General features: G+C 34.5%; 3 protein-coding genes across 3 annotated transcripts in view; 2 read left to right on the top strand and 1 right to left on the bottom strand.

Annotated features, from left to right (window-relative positions):
* Positions 1-13,402, bottom strand: part of LOC134842497 (teneurin-1-like) — an 82,079-nt gene extending 68,677 nt beyond the window's left edge. The window contains exons 1-2 of the mRNA XM_063858865.1: positions 12,707-13,402; positions 7,144-7,422 (exon numbers count right to left, since the gene is read on the bottom strand). Of these exons, the coding sequence (XP_063714935.1) occupies positions 7,144-7,422; positions 12,707-13,040 (613 nt within the window). The 5' untranslated portion in view covers positions 13,041-13,402. The remainder of the gene's footprint in view (positions 1-7,143; positions 7,423-12,706) is intronic.
* Positions 1-16,097, top strand: part of LOC134842165 (uncharacterized) — a 423,659-nt gene that overhangs the window by 265,884 nt on the left and 141,678 nt on the right. The gene's annotated exons all lie outside the window — the stretch shown is intronic.
* Positions 1-16,097, top strand: part of LOC134842166 (uncharacterized) — a 409,681-nt gene that overhangs the window by 265,890 nt on the left and 127,694 nt on the right. The gene's annotated exons all lie outside the window — the stretch shown is intronic.

The raw sequence follows: 16,097 nt of genomic DNA, 5'->3' as shown, positions 1-16,097 counted from the left end.
TAATAGTAGTCGAAGTGAGTGCGTCGGGTTTGTTCAGTACCAGCAGATTAAGTAACCAATTTGTGACATGGCGCATGAATGGGAAGCAGGGTTTTCAATAAGTCTCTCAGGTGGTCCTTTCTTGGGCTTACGTAAACAGACTTCGTTCCCAGCTACATGCACCAATTGAATAACTACTGTTATCAAAAAAATCATTTCATGTTTCTTATTCCGGCCACTTCAAGAAATGAGAAGGAACTATGGTCTACGATAGGGATGTGCGATGCATTGAAAATAACAATGCATTGGATTGGCTTTAGAGAATTGAATTGAATTGAATTGAACTTAGTCCGGGTTGCAGTAGAAAATTCAATTTTTACTGCCACTGGGATTTCATATTTGTTCCGACCATTTGAAAAATGGGGAGGAACCTTGTATTCGGGTGTTTTAGTTTCTTTTTCTTTTTTTTTTGTTTTCCACTTATAATCAGCTTCCACAAATAATCATCGGAGAGAGTTGAGTGATATAACATATTCAAGCTCTCTCTCGTGATTCGAAGGACATTTTGAAAAAAAATCAGTGTCGACAAAAACCGGTTTGAAATTTTTGATTTTTCGTCTAAATTCGAGCGAGTAAAGCGAGCGAGCACGCTTATTTATGCTTAAATTAGGCAGTTTAAAATAGCTTATTTCTGATTAATTTCATTTGTACTCGAGTAAATTAGATATTGAAGATTTTTTAATGAATTTTTCAAACATTTTGTTTTATGTTTTCTAGTCATTTTTCTTCGAAACTGTTATCCTATTTGTCTACAGTACTATGACTGTCGAATTATCCTAAATAATAGTTTTACAAGAGAAGATAATTAAAAAAAATTCTGAAATAACAAAAGAAGACAATTCTTACCATATTTTTTATGAAAAACCAAGCAAGTGTTACATCTTTTTAGGCACAGAATGAGCTTTAGCTGTTCATAAGCTATATGTTTACGAGCTATGGAAGTTTCTGCTTCGATCTTTGGCCAAATTGCATACGAGTGATTTGAATAATTTATTTGAATTCATTGCATATAATCGAAATACCAGATAATCGATAAAAGGGCTTATTAAAATACCTTTTGCCAGAACTAATATGCAAAAATTCTCAATAAAACAACGCGGTTCTAAGCTGTTTATTTTGTTAAAAGAAAATGATTTGGTCCCTATAGAGTTGCAAAGCTTGAATGAAGCTCTGTTTTTATAAGTGATACATCGCTTAAAAGATCTTAATCTTAGAAAACAACATGCTTTCCACTTTTGTTTTTATCTGAGTTGAAATCAATAGAAAAGCTATATTGAGCTGAGCTTTCACTAATGTTGCTTATCAGTTAGTTTGGGTTCAGTTTCTATCTTACAAACTGAACCCTATCTTGGACTTGTTCACTGGTTACTGCCGCATGGGCTCTGTTAGGTGTCGCTGTGTAAAATCCTGTCCTGCGGGTGTTATGGAGTCTATAAAGACCCGGCACAATTATAAGCAGTAACTGAATGTTGAAATCAAAAAATTTAATTAAACGGAACGAGGGCCTACAACAAACGAGTTTCAGAGCCAAAAAAAATTTTTTTTGGGGCGAAATTCTGGGAAAAAGTTTTCTTATCCTGTGACATAATCAAAACCATACTTGATCGGATTGCTCAGACGGCCAGTAAAAAAAAATTTCAGCTAACCATAAGAGCTTCAATTGCGAGACTATGAAAATTAGGACTAACTTTGAACATTTGTTACCAAAATACTTTCAACTTATTTAATTTTGCTTTAAAAAGTTTTGTTACGGACTAATAAATTGAAAGTTAAGTTTGCTAATGTCGATTTTGTGGCTGTCTTCTAAGATCTTATTATGTAGAGCTTAGTTGTTTATAACTTTTATCTCTTGAAAAATAAATCTATTTTCTTCCTCTACATATCAGATCCTTTTATCAAATCACGCAGAACTACACTAAATTTAAAAAAAAATTTCTTCTTAATGTTTTTTAAAAGAGTATTATTGAAACATTATGTGATACTTGCACAGTAACCGGCTATCCTTGTTTTTAAACTGGAAACGTGCTACGAACTAATATTTGTATTTTGAGGTCTTCGGCTGCGCAAACTGCTCGAACAATTCGATTCCCATTAACGTTAAAATCAATGGATTTAGAAGGACTTGACATTTGGCAATGTTGTACAAGATCCATTTTTGGGCAAATAACCCTGAATATTTTCTAAAGACGCCAATAAACTTGCGGGAGAGCGTGCGCCGGAAAAACATAGTTCAAAACATTCCAAATAAAAACTTGGCAAAAAATGAGGCCCGAAAAAGTTATTCATGTCCTATTTATTTTTTTACAAAATTTCTCCTTTGGTAAGAAACTTTCGACAAAATAAGGTGTTTTCGTTGACTTGAGGAAGTTCGCAAGATCAATTTTAAATAACTTCTCGCAAGAAAAATTCAAAAATGGTCTATCTAAAAACTCGACAAAACGATTCAAAAATGTTTTGAAAATTGGCCCCCTCCTCCTGAAAATTATAGGTTTGTTCCTGATTAGGATGTTAGATTTTTAAAATTGTAAAAACCACGAAACCTCTTGAGTAAAAATTTAATTGGAGTTAAAACAATGAGCTAAAATTTTAAAAGATCTGTGCTGATTGTCAGAGTAGTTTGGAAGCTAAATTTTATGGTTTCATGACAATCTCCCCTATTCCATTTTATCCTATACTATCTTACTGTTTGTACCAATATAGCTTATGCCATTCTATCTTATGTTTAAAGCAATTGAAACTTACCCCATTTCTTTGAAGAATTCGAAATCTGCATATATGTCCCTAACCCAAGACGTGACAAAAGATAAAATTAAGTGTAGGGTAATTAAGCAAAGAAGAGATTGCCGTAGGGTAGATTGACACAAGGTAGATTGACTTAAAAGATAAAAGGGCATAGGGCAGAAAATCATAGGGTAGTTTGGGATAGGGTACAGTCTTGCTACCAATTTTGTGATGCTGAGTTGGGAGAATTTGTTGGTTTCATTTGATGCAGTAACAATCATATTGCATTATACTGCCAGAGAGTGAGTATCTACTCCTGATTTTTTCGTTTGCCCATCTAAAATTTTGTTTACAAAACAATGTTTTGAAATTCTTGGACATTGTTTTTATTTTTCTTGTACTGAAACAAATTTTAGAATTGAATTGGAATAAGTAAAACACACATTGAATTGGAATTGAATTAAAAGTCAAATACTTGAATCGCAAACTCCCTAAATCATTAAAAAATAGCATGAGATTCAATTTGGTATCATACTAAAGCCCTTTCAGTTTAGATCCGATAAGTTTCTTAGCCGGAGTGAATCAAAAAGAGTGAAACACCCACTTCTTTCTGCTAAATTACTCCAACAATAGTTGCTTTATTCTTTCAACTAATGAATGTACTATATATAGGAAAACGACGTTTTTCCTTGAAACTTTCCTAAGAATTTTGATTAAAATTACAATTTAGTAAAGATAAACTTGTCGGAACATTCTGTGCTAATTGAACAACAGCCAACTAAACTCAATGACATAAGCTTAAGGAAGATATCCTCATCTTTCTCTATTCTACACTCAAAGTTGGCATGAAATTACGAACATTTTTTTCGAAACGGAAAATATGTTTCGGAAGTTTATCACAGCAGCTCAAATCACGGATAAAAATGTTTCAACAAGATCTATCATTCAATTTCTATTGATTCTTTTTGTTAATTGTGATGTAAAAGAAACAATATAGCCAGCAGCAAAGTAGAAAACTGTAAAAGAACAAGGAAACTGAAAAAAAAACCGACTGAAATTTTTCAAAATAATTTTCCAAATTTAGAAGAAAGAACTTATCAGGCTAAGTTTTAAGAACAGTTTATGATTGAAACTTTTTTGATGAAACTAACCCAATTCATGAAAACTGGATCAACGGAAAAAAAAACCTATTTACGCTGGGAAATATAAAGGTTAAAATCCACTTTCGAAACAAGAAGTCGTTCTTGTTCTTTCCCGCCATTTTCGCTTTCGTAATTGGAGAGCGCAATTTACCTAAATTTTAGCAGATGAAATTGAATTGAAACCAAACAATGCACAAATACCAAAGAGCTTTCATAAATGCATTATTTTGTTTGATACACTTCTGAAGTTATAAGAGTATTTTAAGACGTTTTACTGAAAAAAAAGTCCCCAAGAAAAAAGTCATCACTTCGTTCTTTTACATTTAAACATAGCCAACAGACAAACCAACAGAAAAAAAAATACTGATTTTTTTTTTGAAAAATCCCATCTGTCGAATTTTTAGGGAAAAAATAGATGATCTTAGAGTCTTTTGAATTTCTACATCAATTTATGATTGGCATCTTGCGAAAACTGGATCAAAAACCAAAAGAAAAAAATTTAAATTTTGTTGGGCAACCTGAAAATGAATTCCACTTTCAGATTTTTCGAGACCTTTACGCTTTTGCTGTTCGATTGTGGAGTTGACAATCAAAAACATACACCGTTTTTCTCAATACCCAGATTTTTTTTAATTTTTAGCTCGAATAACGTCTATTTGTGGAGCCTATAATGGCGTGGATACAAAGTTTTTTTTTGGATCCTAGTAGAAATGGATCCACATCATGTCTATTTTTGGTACCTATATTTGAGTGGATCCAAAGATTTGTAAGTTCATTGAAGTTGGTTCAACTTTGAATTTCAGTTTTTTAAACACATGGGAAGTTAAGATAATTTTGATGCTACTCTAATAACGCATTCCCATTTCTTTTTTAGTAATTCGACTAATAACTACTTGTTCGAGTTGCGATATAATTCCTTTACTTTGTCGCGCATTGCCTATTTTGAATCAGAGCTTGCCGGGCACAAAAACTGAGGAAGTATTCTTAATAGCCTGCTTCAAGGTCAATAAATAAGGCTTACTTAATGGCACGCCACCTAAAACACTGAAGCACCATAATGAATTTTCTTCATAAAATATTTCTACGTCACGCTGTTTTCTGAATTCATCTATGATGATGTGAACATTCAAACGCAATTTATTTAAGCGTGACAAGCTATCCCGAATCAAAAACATCAAATTATTTCGAGGCCAGCTAGCTGATCTCTTCAATTCTCTGTAAGCCTCAAAATTATAGCGCTAACTTTTATAATTATAGCACTAGTTTTTCCAAAAATTATTGGCGATTGGCACTGAGCGGTTTACTATTATCTGGACTAAAAAAAAAACGACGTTTCAAAATGTTTTAATCGAAAAAGTACAAAGTGTGTTATGTATTGCAGCTCGAATCACAAGTTAAATGGCTTCCAAATAAAATATTGCGGAAAAACACCAGTATCCAAATCTTTTTGCTACAGGATCGCAATAATCACATTTAAGCAGTCTGCAAAAATGGCAAACTACAATCTTAGAGCAAAATTAAAGTGCCGAACTATTATTCTCTTAAATTATGTGAAAGATGAGTTATTTCCGCACAAAACTTTTCACGATTCCAGCTCTCACAACTTTGGTTTTCGCTTAAAATATAATATTATAAATTAACTTTTTACAGAGGCGAAGAGGAACTTCGCACCACTTGCGATTCGCTGCAAACATAAAAAACATACGAATGAAAAATGTTTAAGAAACTGTGAGAGCAAGTGACTTTTTCCCCTAAAAAACTTTTCTTACAAAATATTGACTGGCTTTATTAATGAATCTTAACAATTTTCAGGTTCCTTTACAATTGCCTTTGAGGTAACGACGTCCCTTTGCGCCCTGAGGTCTGGGGTTCGAGTCCAGCCGGACCTTGATTTTTTTTTCAGTATTTATGAAAATATTAAAACAAATTCCAGGAAAAAAGATTTTCGGACTTCTGTTTGTCTGCTTATGTTTTTTCGGCTTAGCAGCCACAAAATAGAATTTACTCAAATTAATAAACCTGACTTTATATATTTTCTTGTTTTTGTTCCGCTTAAACGCTTCATTCGGCCTACATGCATTATGCTTATGTTTTTTAGATTTCTTCTCACTTGGCCTTGAGGTAACGTCGTCGCCTTTGCATTCTAAGGTCTGGGGTCCGAGTCTCGGTCGGATCTTTTATTAAAGTATGTAGGCAATTGAAACTTATTTAAGATCAACATTGAAAAGTCGGACTCGTTTTTCTGCTCAAGTCTTGTCGGCTTAGTTGCCACATCACCAAATTTTTTTGCCCTGAAAGCAACGTTCCTTGTTGTTGCAAATGCAAGTGTTCTTTGTTGTTTCAGGAGGGACTTAAAACTTTGAAGATTTTTTTATGAAATCTTTTTTTTTCGCCTTTTAAAATGAAAATAATCTCAGAAAAAAGGCAAGATAGACTACAAACAGCATTAAATAAGTTTTTAGTTATTTAAAGAGCGGCCACTAAAAAGACAATGCGTTTATTGAGCCAAGAACAGCCGATCTAAGGCGCTCATCGAACCCAAAACAAATAAAATGCAATAAGAAATTGCTGGTAAAAAATCATTGAATAAACTATAAAAATTGGAACTTTTGCAAACAAACTACCTGATCTTTTTAGTCAATCATTTTTGGCCCTTGAAGCGACACAAATCAAGGTAACCCAGCCGACAAAACATAAGCCAAAAACGAAGCTTTTAAGCTAAGCAAAAAAAAAATACAAAGTCAAGGTTATTAATTTTTGATAATTACATTTTGTGGCCACTGAGCCGACAAAACATAAAGAGACAAACAGAAGCCCGATATTCCTTTTTTCCTGGAATTTTTTTAAATTATTTCATACATACTGAAAACAAACAAGATCCGGTCGGGACTCGAATCCAAGACCTCAGGAGACAGACACAAAAATGTGACCTCGGGTATTTGAAATGCAGACACGCTCAAAATACGTTTGTTGGCTGACAAAAGTGCAGATTTGAGAAAATGATTCAGTAATGGGGCTTACCAATAAGACTAAGAAATGCCATTCGGAAATTTAGAGAAAAAAACCGAATCTTCAAAACGAGTCCGTGCTACGTGAACTAAGCCAACTAAAATAAACAGACAGACGATAGTCCGAAAAAGCAAAAAATTACTACTATGCAAAAAAAATTATAGTACCCGGTTATAACACCCTTGCTTATGGAAAGGGTAATAACTTTGAAACTTTGAATTTTTTCCCCCACCTTTGTTGGGGAACGAGTAGAGAACTGACTGCAGACTCTGCTTCCTCATATGTTCCACATAAGGAATCACATCTGTGTACTGTTCCATGCCTCTCACTCCCCCCGACAGAGCTCCACCCCTCCCCTTCAAGTTACCCCCACTCTGTTCTGAGGAGGGTCTCGGAAAAGGCTCTTCGTCGTCCAAATCTAATCCGTCATAGTCGCCTTCTTTCGTCCCCCTGACATTCATGTCGTCTCGGGTCGTCATTCTTTCGGGTCCGTTTTGTTCCTCCTCCGCGACTAAAAGAGGATCAAAATAGTTCACATAACGTCTCCCTCTCCGCCGGCTTCGACCCACATTTAATCTCTCAGGGATGAAATAAGGCAAAGATTTCTTTCCGGGTTCAACTACCGGAACTAAATAGTCTGCACATCCAAATTTGGGCGAATATCCCAACGAAGACATACAATAAAATGTAGTACAATACAAAAAATGAGTATCTCTAGAACTACAGAAAGTCTATTCAGAGCTAGCGGAATAATAAAGTCTAAATGGAAATGATAAATTGGGTCGCTAATCCCAATAAATATTTGACATTGGCAATCTCTAGTTCAAACGTTCCACGATTTTGCATTATGAAATGCTACAAGGAGTTAAAATATAAGTTAAACATCAAGTTGATCGCTACCATAACACTGAGTCGCCCTTATTGTAAAGAAGTGCTTATTGTAAATAAGTCAAAACCGATTCTAAGTTCGCATATTTAACCAGGTGTGTACATAGGAGGTTAATGGCAAGGTAAAAAGACGGTCTCAAAAGTTTAATTTTTCCAATTAACAAACATCAGAGTACAATTTGCATAACAGCGCTGAAAAATTACATGGTCTACCTCCATTTTCAATGTTTAATACATCATTCACAGTTTTTAAAATTCTGACCCAATATGTCTACAATGGCTGATTTTTCCAGCCGTCTACAAAAAGGATGCACATTGAAAGCCGAACTCATCAATAATTGACTGGTTTGAATATCTTGAACGAATAGCAGTCCGAACTCACACATATACTTTACCAAATTTGGTTTATCGAGACGCCAAAAAGAAATGACCAAAAAGAAAACCTCGTTGCCTTTTAACAATTTCGGAACGATTTTTCAATTTCAATTTATTAAATGAAGAAAAGTAACCTATCTTAAATTGTACAATTATCACCATGACGGAGTCCGTTTAAAATAAACAACTTTAAAGGTATGACAGAAGCCAAAACAAAAATTGTTGACTACAACAGAAAAACAATATCAAAACGATCCCCTCAATTTTAATCTCTACTTAAAGACGTTTCATACTTGCCGCTTAAATATATCGTTACCAGAAATGCACAATTGCACAATATGTACAGAAGACAAAATTTTCACAGCAAAATCATCCTTAGTCTTAAAAAAAACAACAGCCAAAAATGAAACTAGACAAAAAAACGATCTAGAGGATGAACAAATTAAGTTAACACAGGCCTGAGAATAAAACATTCCAAAAGAAGCGTTCGAATCATGCATTAAGATAAGAGTAAGTTGAAACTTGCTGAACTCCAACTAACTGAGCTGAACTCTCAATCGGCCGCAAAGACTACCCACCCTCAACCCGTCTTAACATGCCTGTCTTAACTTGACACAACAATAATCGGATTCCATTATTTAGACACAGAGCCGACGCAGAGCTTCGCACAACTTGCGATACAAAACAAACATAACATGCGACAAACTAGCCCATAGAAAATGAGACAAGGCCGCTTAGTCGAAAAAAAAGATTAAAGTTGTCATAAAAAATAGATCTATTTTTCAAAAATTTGTTTATCGTGACTTGTCTTCAATTTAAAAAAAGCAAGACAACTAAATGTTCAAATAGCATCGGAAAAAAAACTTTTCCAAGCCATCACAAGGCTGTCAATACTTGACCGTAAACTCGTTAAGCCGAAAAAATTGTTTTGGTGAAAAATTGACAAAATTCCGAATTTTTTTTCAAGTCCCCCTCAAAAGACACGGAACAAAAGTTTTGGCCAACGAAGGCACAGATCCAAGATTCTCTCGACAGAATGCATTTTCAAAAATGCTTCGAAAATATTGTCCTCTTTCTTCAGGTCGATCAAATTGATTTCCGAGCTCTCCTAAAGTATTAAAATTGTATTTTTACCAAATTTTTTGCGCAACAGGAGATTTTTCGACAACAGGCCAAAAATTTCGTTTCTAAGCTATTTGAGAAAATTGGTACGTATACAAATAACATCAAAAAAAAATAATAGAACGTGTAATTGAAATGCAGACATGCTGAAATAAGTCTGTTATTTTGAAGAAAATGATTCAGTTACTCTGGCAGCCAAGTTATTTACTTTTAAAAAGTCAAATTTTGAAATTGATAACGATTGAAAATCGCAAGCGTAACCAAATCAACGAAAAAGTGTCTATTAGGTTGAAACGGATAAGCTACTTCAGGAAAACAAATGCAAAAAAGAATAACGACTCGAAAAAAAAACTATTTTCGTAACAAAAGTATCTGAAGACAGAAGAATCTCTAAAATTAGCCCGGTCTCTACAACCTCAGAAACCGAATCAAACAAGTATAAATGGTTGATGTGCCAATAGCAAAGAATGTTCCAACCATATTCTTAAAGAAAAAACTACAAAACATCTTTTTCAAACTGGTGTAGGTTTGTGATGAAAGGATCTGAACGAAAGCCTGCAACTCAGGCATATTTGATAGTCATAGTAAAAAGGCATATACGGACAAGAGTTTTCTCTGAAAAATGACTGAGAACAAAAAAAGATGAAAAATTCTCAATGGTAGGAACAAAAATCAGAGGGTTTTTGGGCAAAAGTAAGACTACACCACCACCCACACCAAGACCACAACCTTTTTAAGGCAAGCATGCGGCTAGAAAGGTCCTCTTTTTGGCTCAATAAGAAAAACATGGAACCCAGGTAATGATTAAAGAGTGCAACAATAATTAAATCAGCAAAATTGATTTTCATGGAGCAATGGGACAAATGCTCCACTCAGAACAATGAAACGTAACTGAAATTAAAAAGACCCAAAAACAAACTACAGATACATTAAATTCGTTAGATAGCAATCATGATGTGATTGAAAAACGAGAAAACTAGGAAAACTGCCGTTTTAGGACGGCTGTTGCTCCTTGTTGAAATTACTAAAGGCAGCTAGAACAGAAACCGAAACAAACTCCAAAACCCAAGTGCACTTGAGAATGGTTCAAACAAGAACTTATCATCATAGTGAGTGGTCAGCTGTTTAAAACAAGTTCGTAGAAAAAGAATTTAGATGAAGAAAAACTAACATTTTCAAATAAAAATTTCATTGTTCAATTTTAAAAAACACATTTTCATCTCCCACGCACATCCTGTTAACACAGAGGCGAAGCAAGGCTTCGCCCCATTTTCGTTACAACACAAAAATAGCATGACAAACTAGCGGACAGAAATTTAAAAGAAAGCAGCTAAGTCAAAAAAAAGTTTTAAAATTGTTGAGATAAGCTAGATCTACCAAAATTTTCATATCTTTGTCTTGAATAAAGCTTTAAGAAAACATGAGAAGTAAGAAAAATAAAAAAGACATCCGCATAGATATTAAGCGGTATAAAAGCCGACAAATTTTTGGAGCAGACACCCATTGAGGCAAAAAAAACGTATTTCATAGATACTTATAAACTTACTTATTAACTTTCAAAACATATCAAATTACCCTCTCAAAATACTCACACGGATGGGAAATTCGTTTCGCACATCCAACGATGGATTTATGTCATTAATGAGATTAAGTATGAACCGAAAAAAAAATTAGGCCGAGTAAATAAAAAACACGAAAAATAAACTATAAACGAAATTACACCCAACCGGAATATTACACCCAACGGGTATTTGATATGCAAAGATGCTCAAAATATGTCTGTTGGTTAACGAAAATGCAGATTTGAGAAAATTAAACAATGATACTGTTGAATAAATTGTTTACAAGAACAAGACTTTGTTCCGAATTGATAACGCTTGTTAATTGTGAACACATTCATCACATCCGTAATAAATCAGTGCACATTACCGAACGGAGCAATAAATCAAAAACTAAAATCCGAGAAAAATCGTTTAAATCAATTACCTACAGCAATGGAGCTTTAGATATAGCACTTTGGAATTTAAAAGAAAGTTGAACCTTCATAAAGAATCCGTGCTACGGAAACTAAGCCAATAAAATTAAAGACCGACGATAGTCCGAAAAAGCATAAATTTTCTAGATTGAAAAAGAAACAGGTCGCAACAGGATTTGAACCGCAAGCTCAAGCCTTTGTTGAATCGAGCAGGTGTGTTACCTCAACGCCAGATGCGCTAGGTGGTTGATTGAAATTGAATTTAATATGAAACATGTTGAAACACGTGCAACTTTCACGTGCTGAAGTTTTTTTTTACGAGAAAAAGTCTAGTACCAAGTTGCAATACCTTTGCTTATCGCAAATGTAAAAAAACAAGGAAACATTGTGCTATCTTACAATACGAGGCAGGTTTTACTTTGCACAAGTTTCTGTCTATATCTAACATAAAAAAATTCCCAGCGGGAACCCCAAGACACCAAAGTTTTGTCTAAACTCCTCCATGCAGAATTCGAGACAGGTTGGTTGGTATAGCTGCCAAAATATTATAGGACTGAAGGAACATACTACGTACAGGTTTGAACCTTCATGGAAATCAGCTTTTTCGCTCAGCTGATTAAATCACTTGCATCAGTCACCTATTATAATATATTACCGGAAACATCAAAAGTGCGTCAACAAACAAAAGAAACAAACTTTTGCCAAAGTAAGAAATGTCCGCAAGCTGTACACAAAATTTTGTTATAAAATTAGATACTTGCGTAAGAAAAAAGAAGATTGGCCCTATAACAATTCGCGACTTCGCTTGTGTAAAACTAAAAGTACGGCCCACAGACAGTTCAAAAAATGTTTTTTCACGGAAACTAAAAAGACTACTACTATTTCTTCGAACTATCCAATTTTTGATTTTCACAGAAAACCTAAGCCAAACATTGTTAAAATTTTTGAACTATCGAAATTTTCAGATAAATCTAGCCCAATTTGAGAAAACTGAATCAATTGGTAATTCGTTTATTCCGTTGGGAATTCTTTAAAGTAAAATCTATCTTTACCAGTTTAACACTCAAGCTCCATTTTTCAGCCAATTGAATTTATTTGGGGAGCTTAATTTGCCTCATTAATTTTGATTGAATCTCAAAATCTCAAATTTCCGTTATGTCATAATTGTTAATCTGTTAACCTCAAAAATCGCAGAATTGTTTTAAGCAAACATGAATTTTTTTCTTCATTGTCACTAGCTCATTTATAATCACGTGATTAATGTGCCATAAAACTGTAGAACCACCTTCCGGCAAACGAAGAAATATAATTATTCGAAACATTTATAAACTAGCTAAAGTATCAACACACGAGTTGTGCTGTTCTTTACAGAGTTGTTTTATTATCTCTGGTTATGACATAATGGAAATTTGAGGTAACTTTCTGAGCCACTCACTGTTATCATACAGTCCATCGCTGTCTTGTCCTTCATCATCCACGCCTCCCACAGATTCCAAAAGAGGAGTTGAAATCTCATCTTCACACACACCATCGTAAATCTGCTCAGTCCTCCCGTTCATCGGCGACGAACTTTGCGAGGCATTGGTGCTTCCGCGAAGCTGGTCCGACAGTGACGTAACCGAGTTTATTACGTCATCTGCTCGGTTCTTAACTGACGAGCGAAGTCGGAGGGCTAGAGGACTGTTTGTAAGAGAGGATACAGGCTTAATCGGAACACGAACTTGCGGATACTTGCCTGGTAAAAACGACGTATAATTTCCACTTTCCATTGTTAGAATTCTTACTCAAAAAATAAATATTAAAATATAACAAAATTCAAAATAGTTCAAACACGAAATTCTTTAATTATAAAATCAATGCAGAAAACGTAAATTCATCAAACAGAAGTCAGTTTTGTCAATGATCAAAATAAGAGTTTATGTTTTCTCGACATTCAGGCTGCACCCTGCACGTACTGTTAAACATAGAATAACAAACAAAATGGCAACCAGGTGTTGTAACTAGAACAGTCGAAATGAGAGGTGAAAATAGGCGAAGAAGTTAAATCAAATGGTTAGGATCTCAACTGAACAAGCAATTATTCAGAACTTCTCGAATGCGGAAAACAGTTCACAGTTCGTTCAACCACAGGTAGCAGTTGACTCGAATGGGATCAGGGATTTGCGAGTAATGGTAAGAATGGTAAGTGTACACCAAGTGGACAAAGTTTGAACAGCTATTACGTTTAGGACACCTTACTTTGATTGGACTCACACAATGAGCAGACATGCTAGAAAGATTTGGTGATATATTAGCAAACATTCTGTTTATATTCCAACAGATTCTATTGAAACTTCCTAAATTATAACAATTGCGTCCCAATTGAGTTCACAAGCTAAAATTTCACTCAATTTGACTTTTCCACCAAAACTAAAAAAACGGTATTAAGTAGGCAATTTAAGTTATCTGCTTCATTTAGAATTCTCATTTCTTTGTTCACGTGTTGCAGGAGAGAAGTTTGCGTTGCTCTCCTATCGACACAACACACCTGGGCGAAGTTTACATAACAAGGAGCACAGATTGGATATACAGGGAGCAGAAAAAGTACGGTTGTAACTCTAGAAAAGTGGTAAGAAACTACTCTGTTCCATGGAAAGCTTAACTAATAACTTACCCAAACATTTAGAACTCCTTTTTAAAGTATATTGCAGTAACTACAATAATTCACAATTTTAAAATTGAAACCGCATTAATAATGGCTTCTGATTGTTATCTTAACCAATACTGATACGTTTAATGCAATTTTCCCTGTGTATCAATACGGATGATCAATAGTTTACTCGACCCAGTTTAACAGCAAGATTAAGGAAGGGAATGTAGATTTCTCACTTCGCTAAATTTATAATTTAAAAGAATACACAAACTAAACCTTAACAAAAATTTACAAACCATGATTTTTCAATACCAATTTTAGAATAATATGCTTGAGCGATCTGTTTCAACGCTCAGTTGAATGTCAAATAGGGAACCCGAAAGTCAGTTAATGGATCCACAAATGCAGTAAATTACCTCTGCGCACAAATCAATCAATGATTTGTCTTTCCAGTGTTTCTTCGGAGGAATTTCTGTGCTTGACGCAGGACTAAGCGGGTGAATTATAGTTGAGATTCAATTTCCCTGCCCATAAACAGATTAAGCTCTTATCGATATTTACGGACGGCAGAATTGCCGACCAGCTTCGGTCGCTGCAATCCATCGACTGTCTTCTTTCTTGCAGGCTTACCGTACAAAACTACCATCCAGCTATTTTCAAAGTCAATCAATACATCACTTCCATTCAGCTCAACCCGGATTGAACTATTCAAACACAATTTGCATCAAAATCATACCTGCTGGTCGAAATATCAATAGAAACAAGGCAATCCACCGAAAGCCATTTTGTCAGTTGACTAAAATTTGCATTATTTCAAAACTCTCTCGTTCGCTCATCCAAAACTGATGATTGCCGAAACTGCGAAGATTATAACTGACTTACAAATGTTCCAAAAGAATGGTCAATTGAACACAGAGGCGAGGCGGAGCTTCACATCACTTGCAAAACAAAATATATGTGTGAACTAGAGCGTGAAAAACTGACTGCAAAACTAGGGACGTAACTAATATTTAAAAACTCAGAAGATTACAAAAATAGATATAATCTAGCCATCCATAAAAAAGCTCACTTCACAAAATCAAACTAGACGAATGAAACATACGGGAAAATGAAGGAATATCTTACATTTTTAACGCTGTAATACTGGAGTTCAAATAACTTTCAAATGATTCCAAAAAATCATGATTTCAAAACGTTTAAGACAAGTCGCCAATCAATAGATTCGGAATGCAGAAAAATTCTAAGGCAACTTTGAAAAAGCTTCCTAATATTGTTTAAAAAGTAGACTACTCAAACATTGAAAAAAAAAATTCAGCTAAGTTTCTTGGAACTTTATTACTTGAACCATTAGCAAATTTCGTGCTGTGACAAAAATCAGACAAACAATAGTCAGAAGAATATTTTTTGTCACGCGCAAAAAATTTCTTCTGCAAAAAAAAACAGATCCTGAGCGGATTCGATTCACGAGCTTTGTTACCTCCACGATAAACAGAACAAAATTACACCACGAGAAAGATATACTAAGAGATTAAGCTGACCAAATGATTCGGTCATTTTGTTGAACTAATTGTTTACCCGAAAAAAGTCTCATATTCTGATTTAATAACGCTTGTATATCGCAAGCGTAATTACTCACAGACAGGCAATCAAGAAAAAATCGCCAGCATAAATAATCAGAGACAGACAATCGAAAAACAATCAGAAAGAACACAAAATCTAGAAAACTCAAATTATGATGATCTACTCTCCTCGGAAATGAAGAAATAAAATTTAAAGTGCAAATCAATAAAGAAGCGCAGTTACTGTTGTGGCGCATTCAATAATGATGTCACCCAGCAATCATATGGTTACGGGTTCAAATCGCACGTGCGCTGAAACTTGCAAGGTGAGCCCTTGCGAGACAGCAATACCTTAATGGGCTCATTCTATTTCAGACTTTAATAGTAAACTCCTGCTTAAGCTACTGGCTGGTTGAAAAAAAAGACCAGCATTTGAAAATTGAACAGCTAGAAATATAGTTGAGTTCCAACATCGTAAAGCAAAATGCTTCAACTCATGCCAATTAGATGAGAACTAGGGAATTAATTAAAATCATCAATGATATTAAAAGTCTTCATTTATTTTATTTATACGACGAAACAGAAAAAGTATTGAAATACTAGAATATGAAAGCTCGCATCGCTCGCCAAAAAAG

Source organism: Symsagittifera roscoffensis, chromosome 3 (assembly GCF_963678635.1).
Source record: "Symsagittifera roscoffensis chromosome 3, txSymRosc1.1, whole genome shotgun sequence".
Classification (NCBI taxonomy): domain Eukaryota; kingdom Metazoa; phylum Xenacoelomorpha; order Acoela; family Convolutidae; genus Symsagittifera; species Symsagittifera roscoffensis.
Note: the sequence above shows the minus strand (reverse complement) of the source record. Positions and strands in the feature narration are given on the sequence as shown.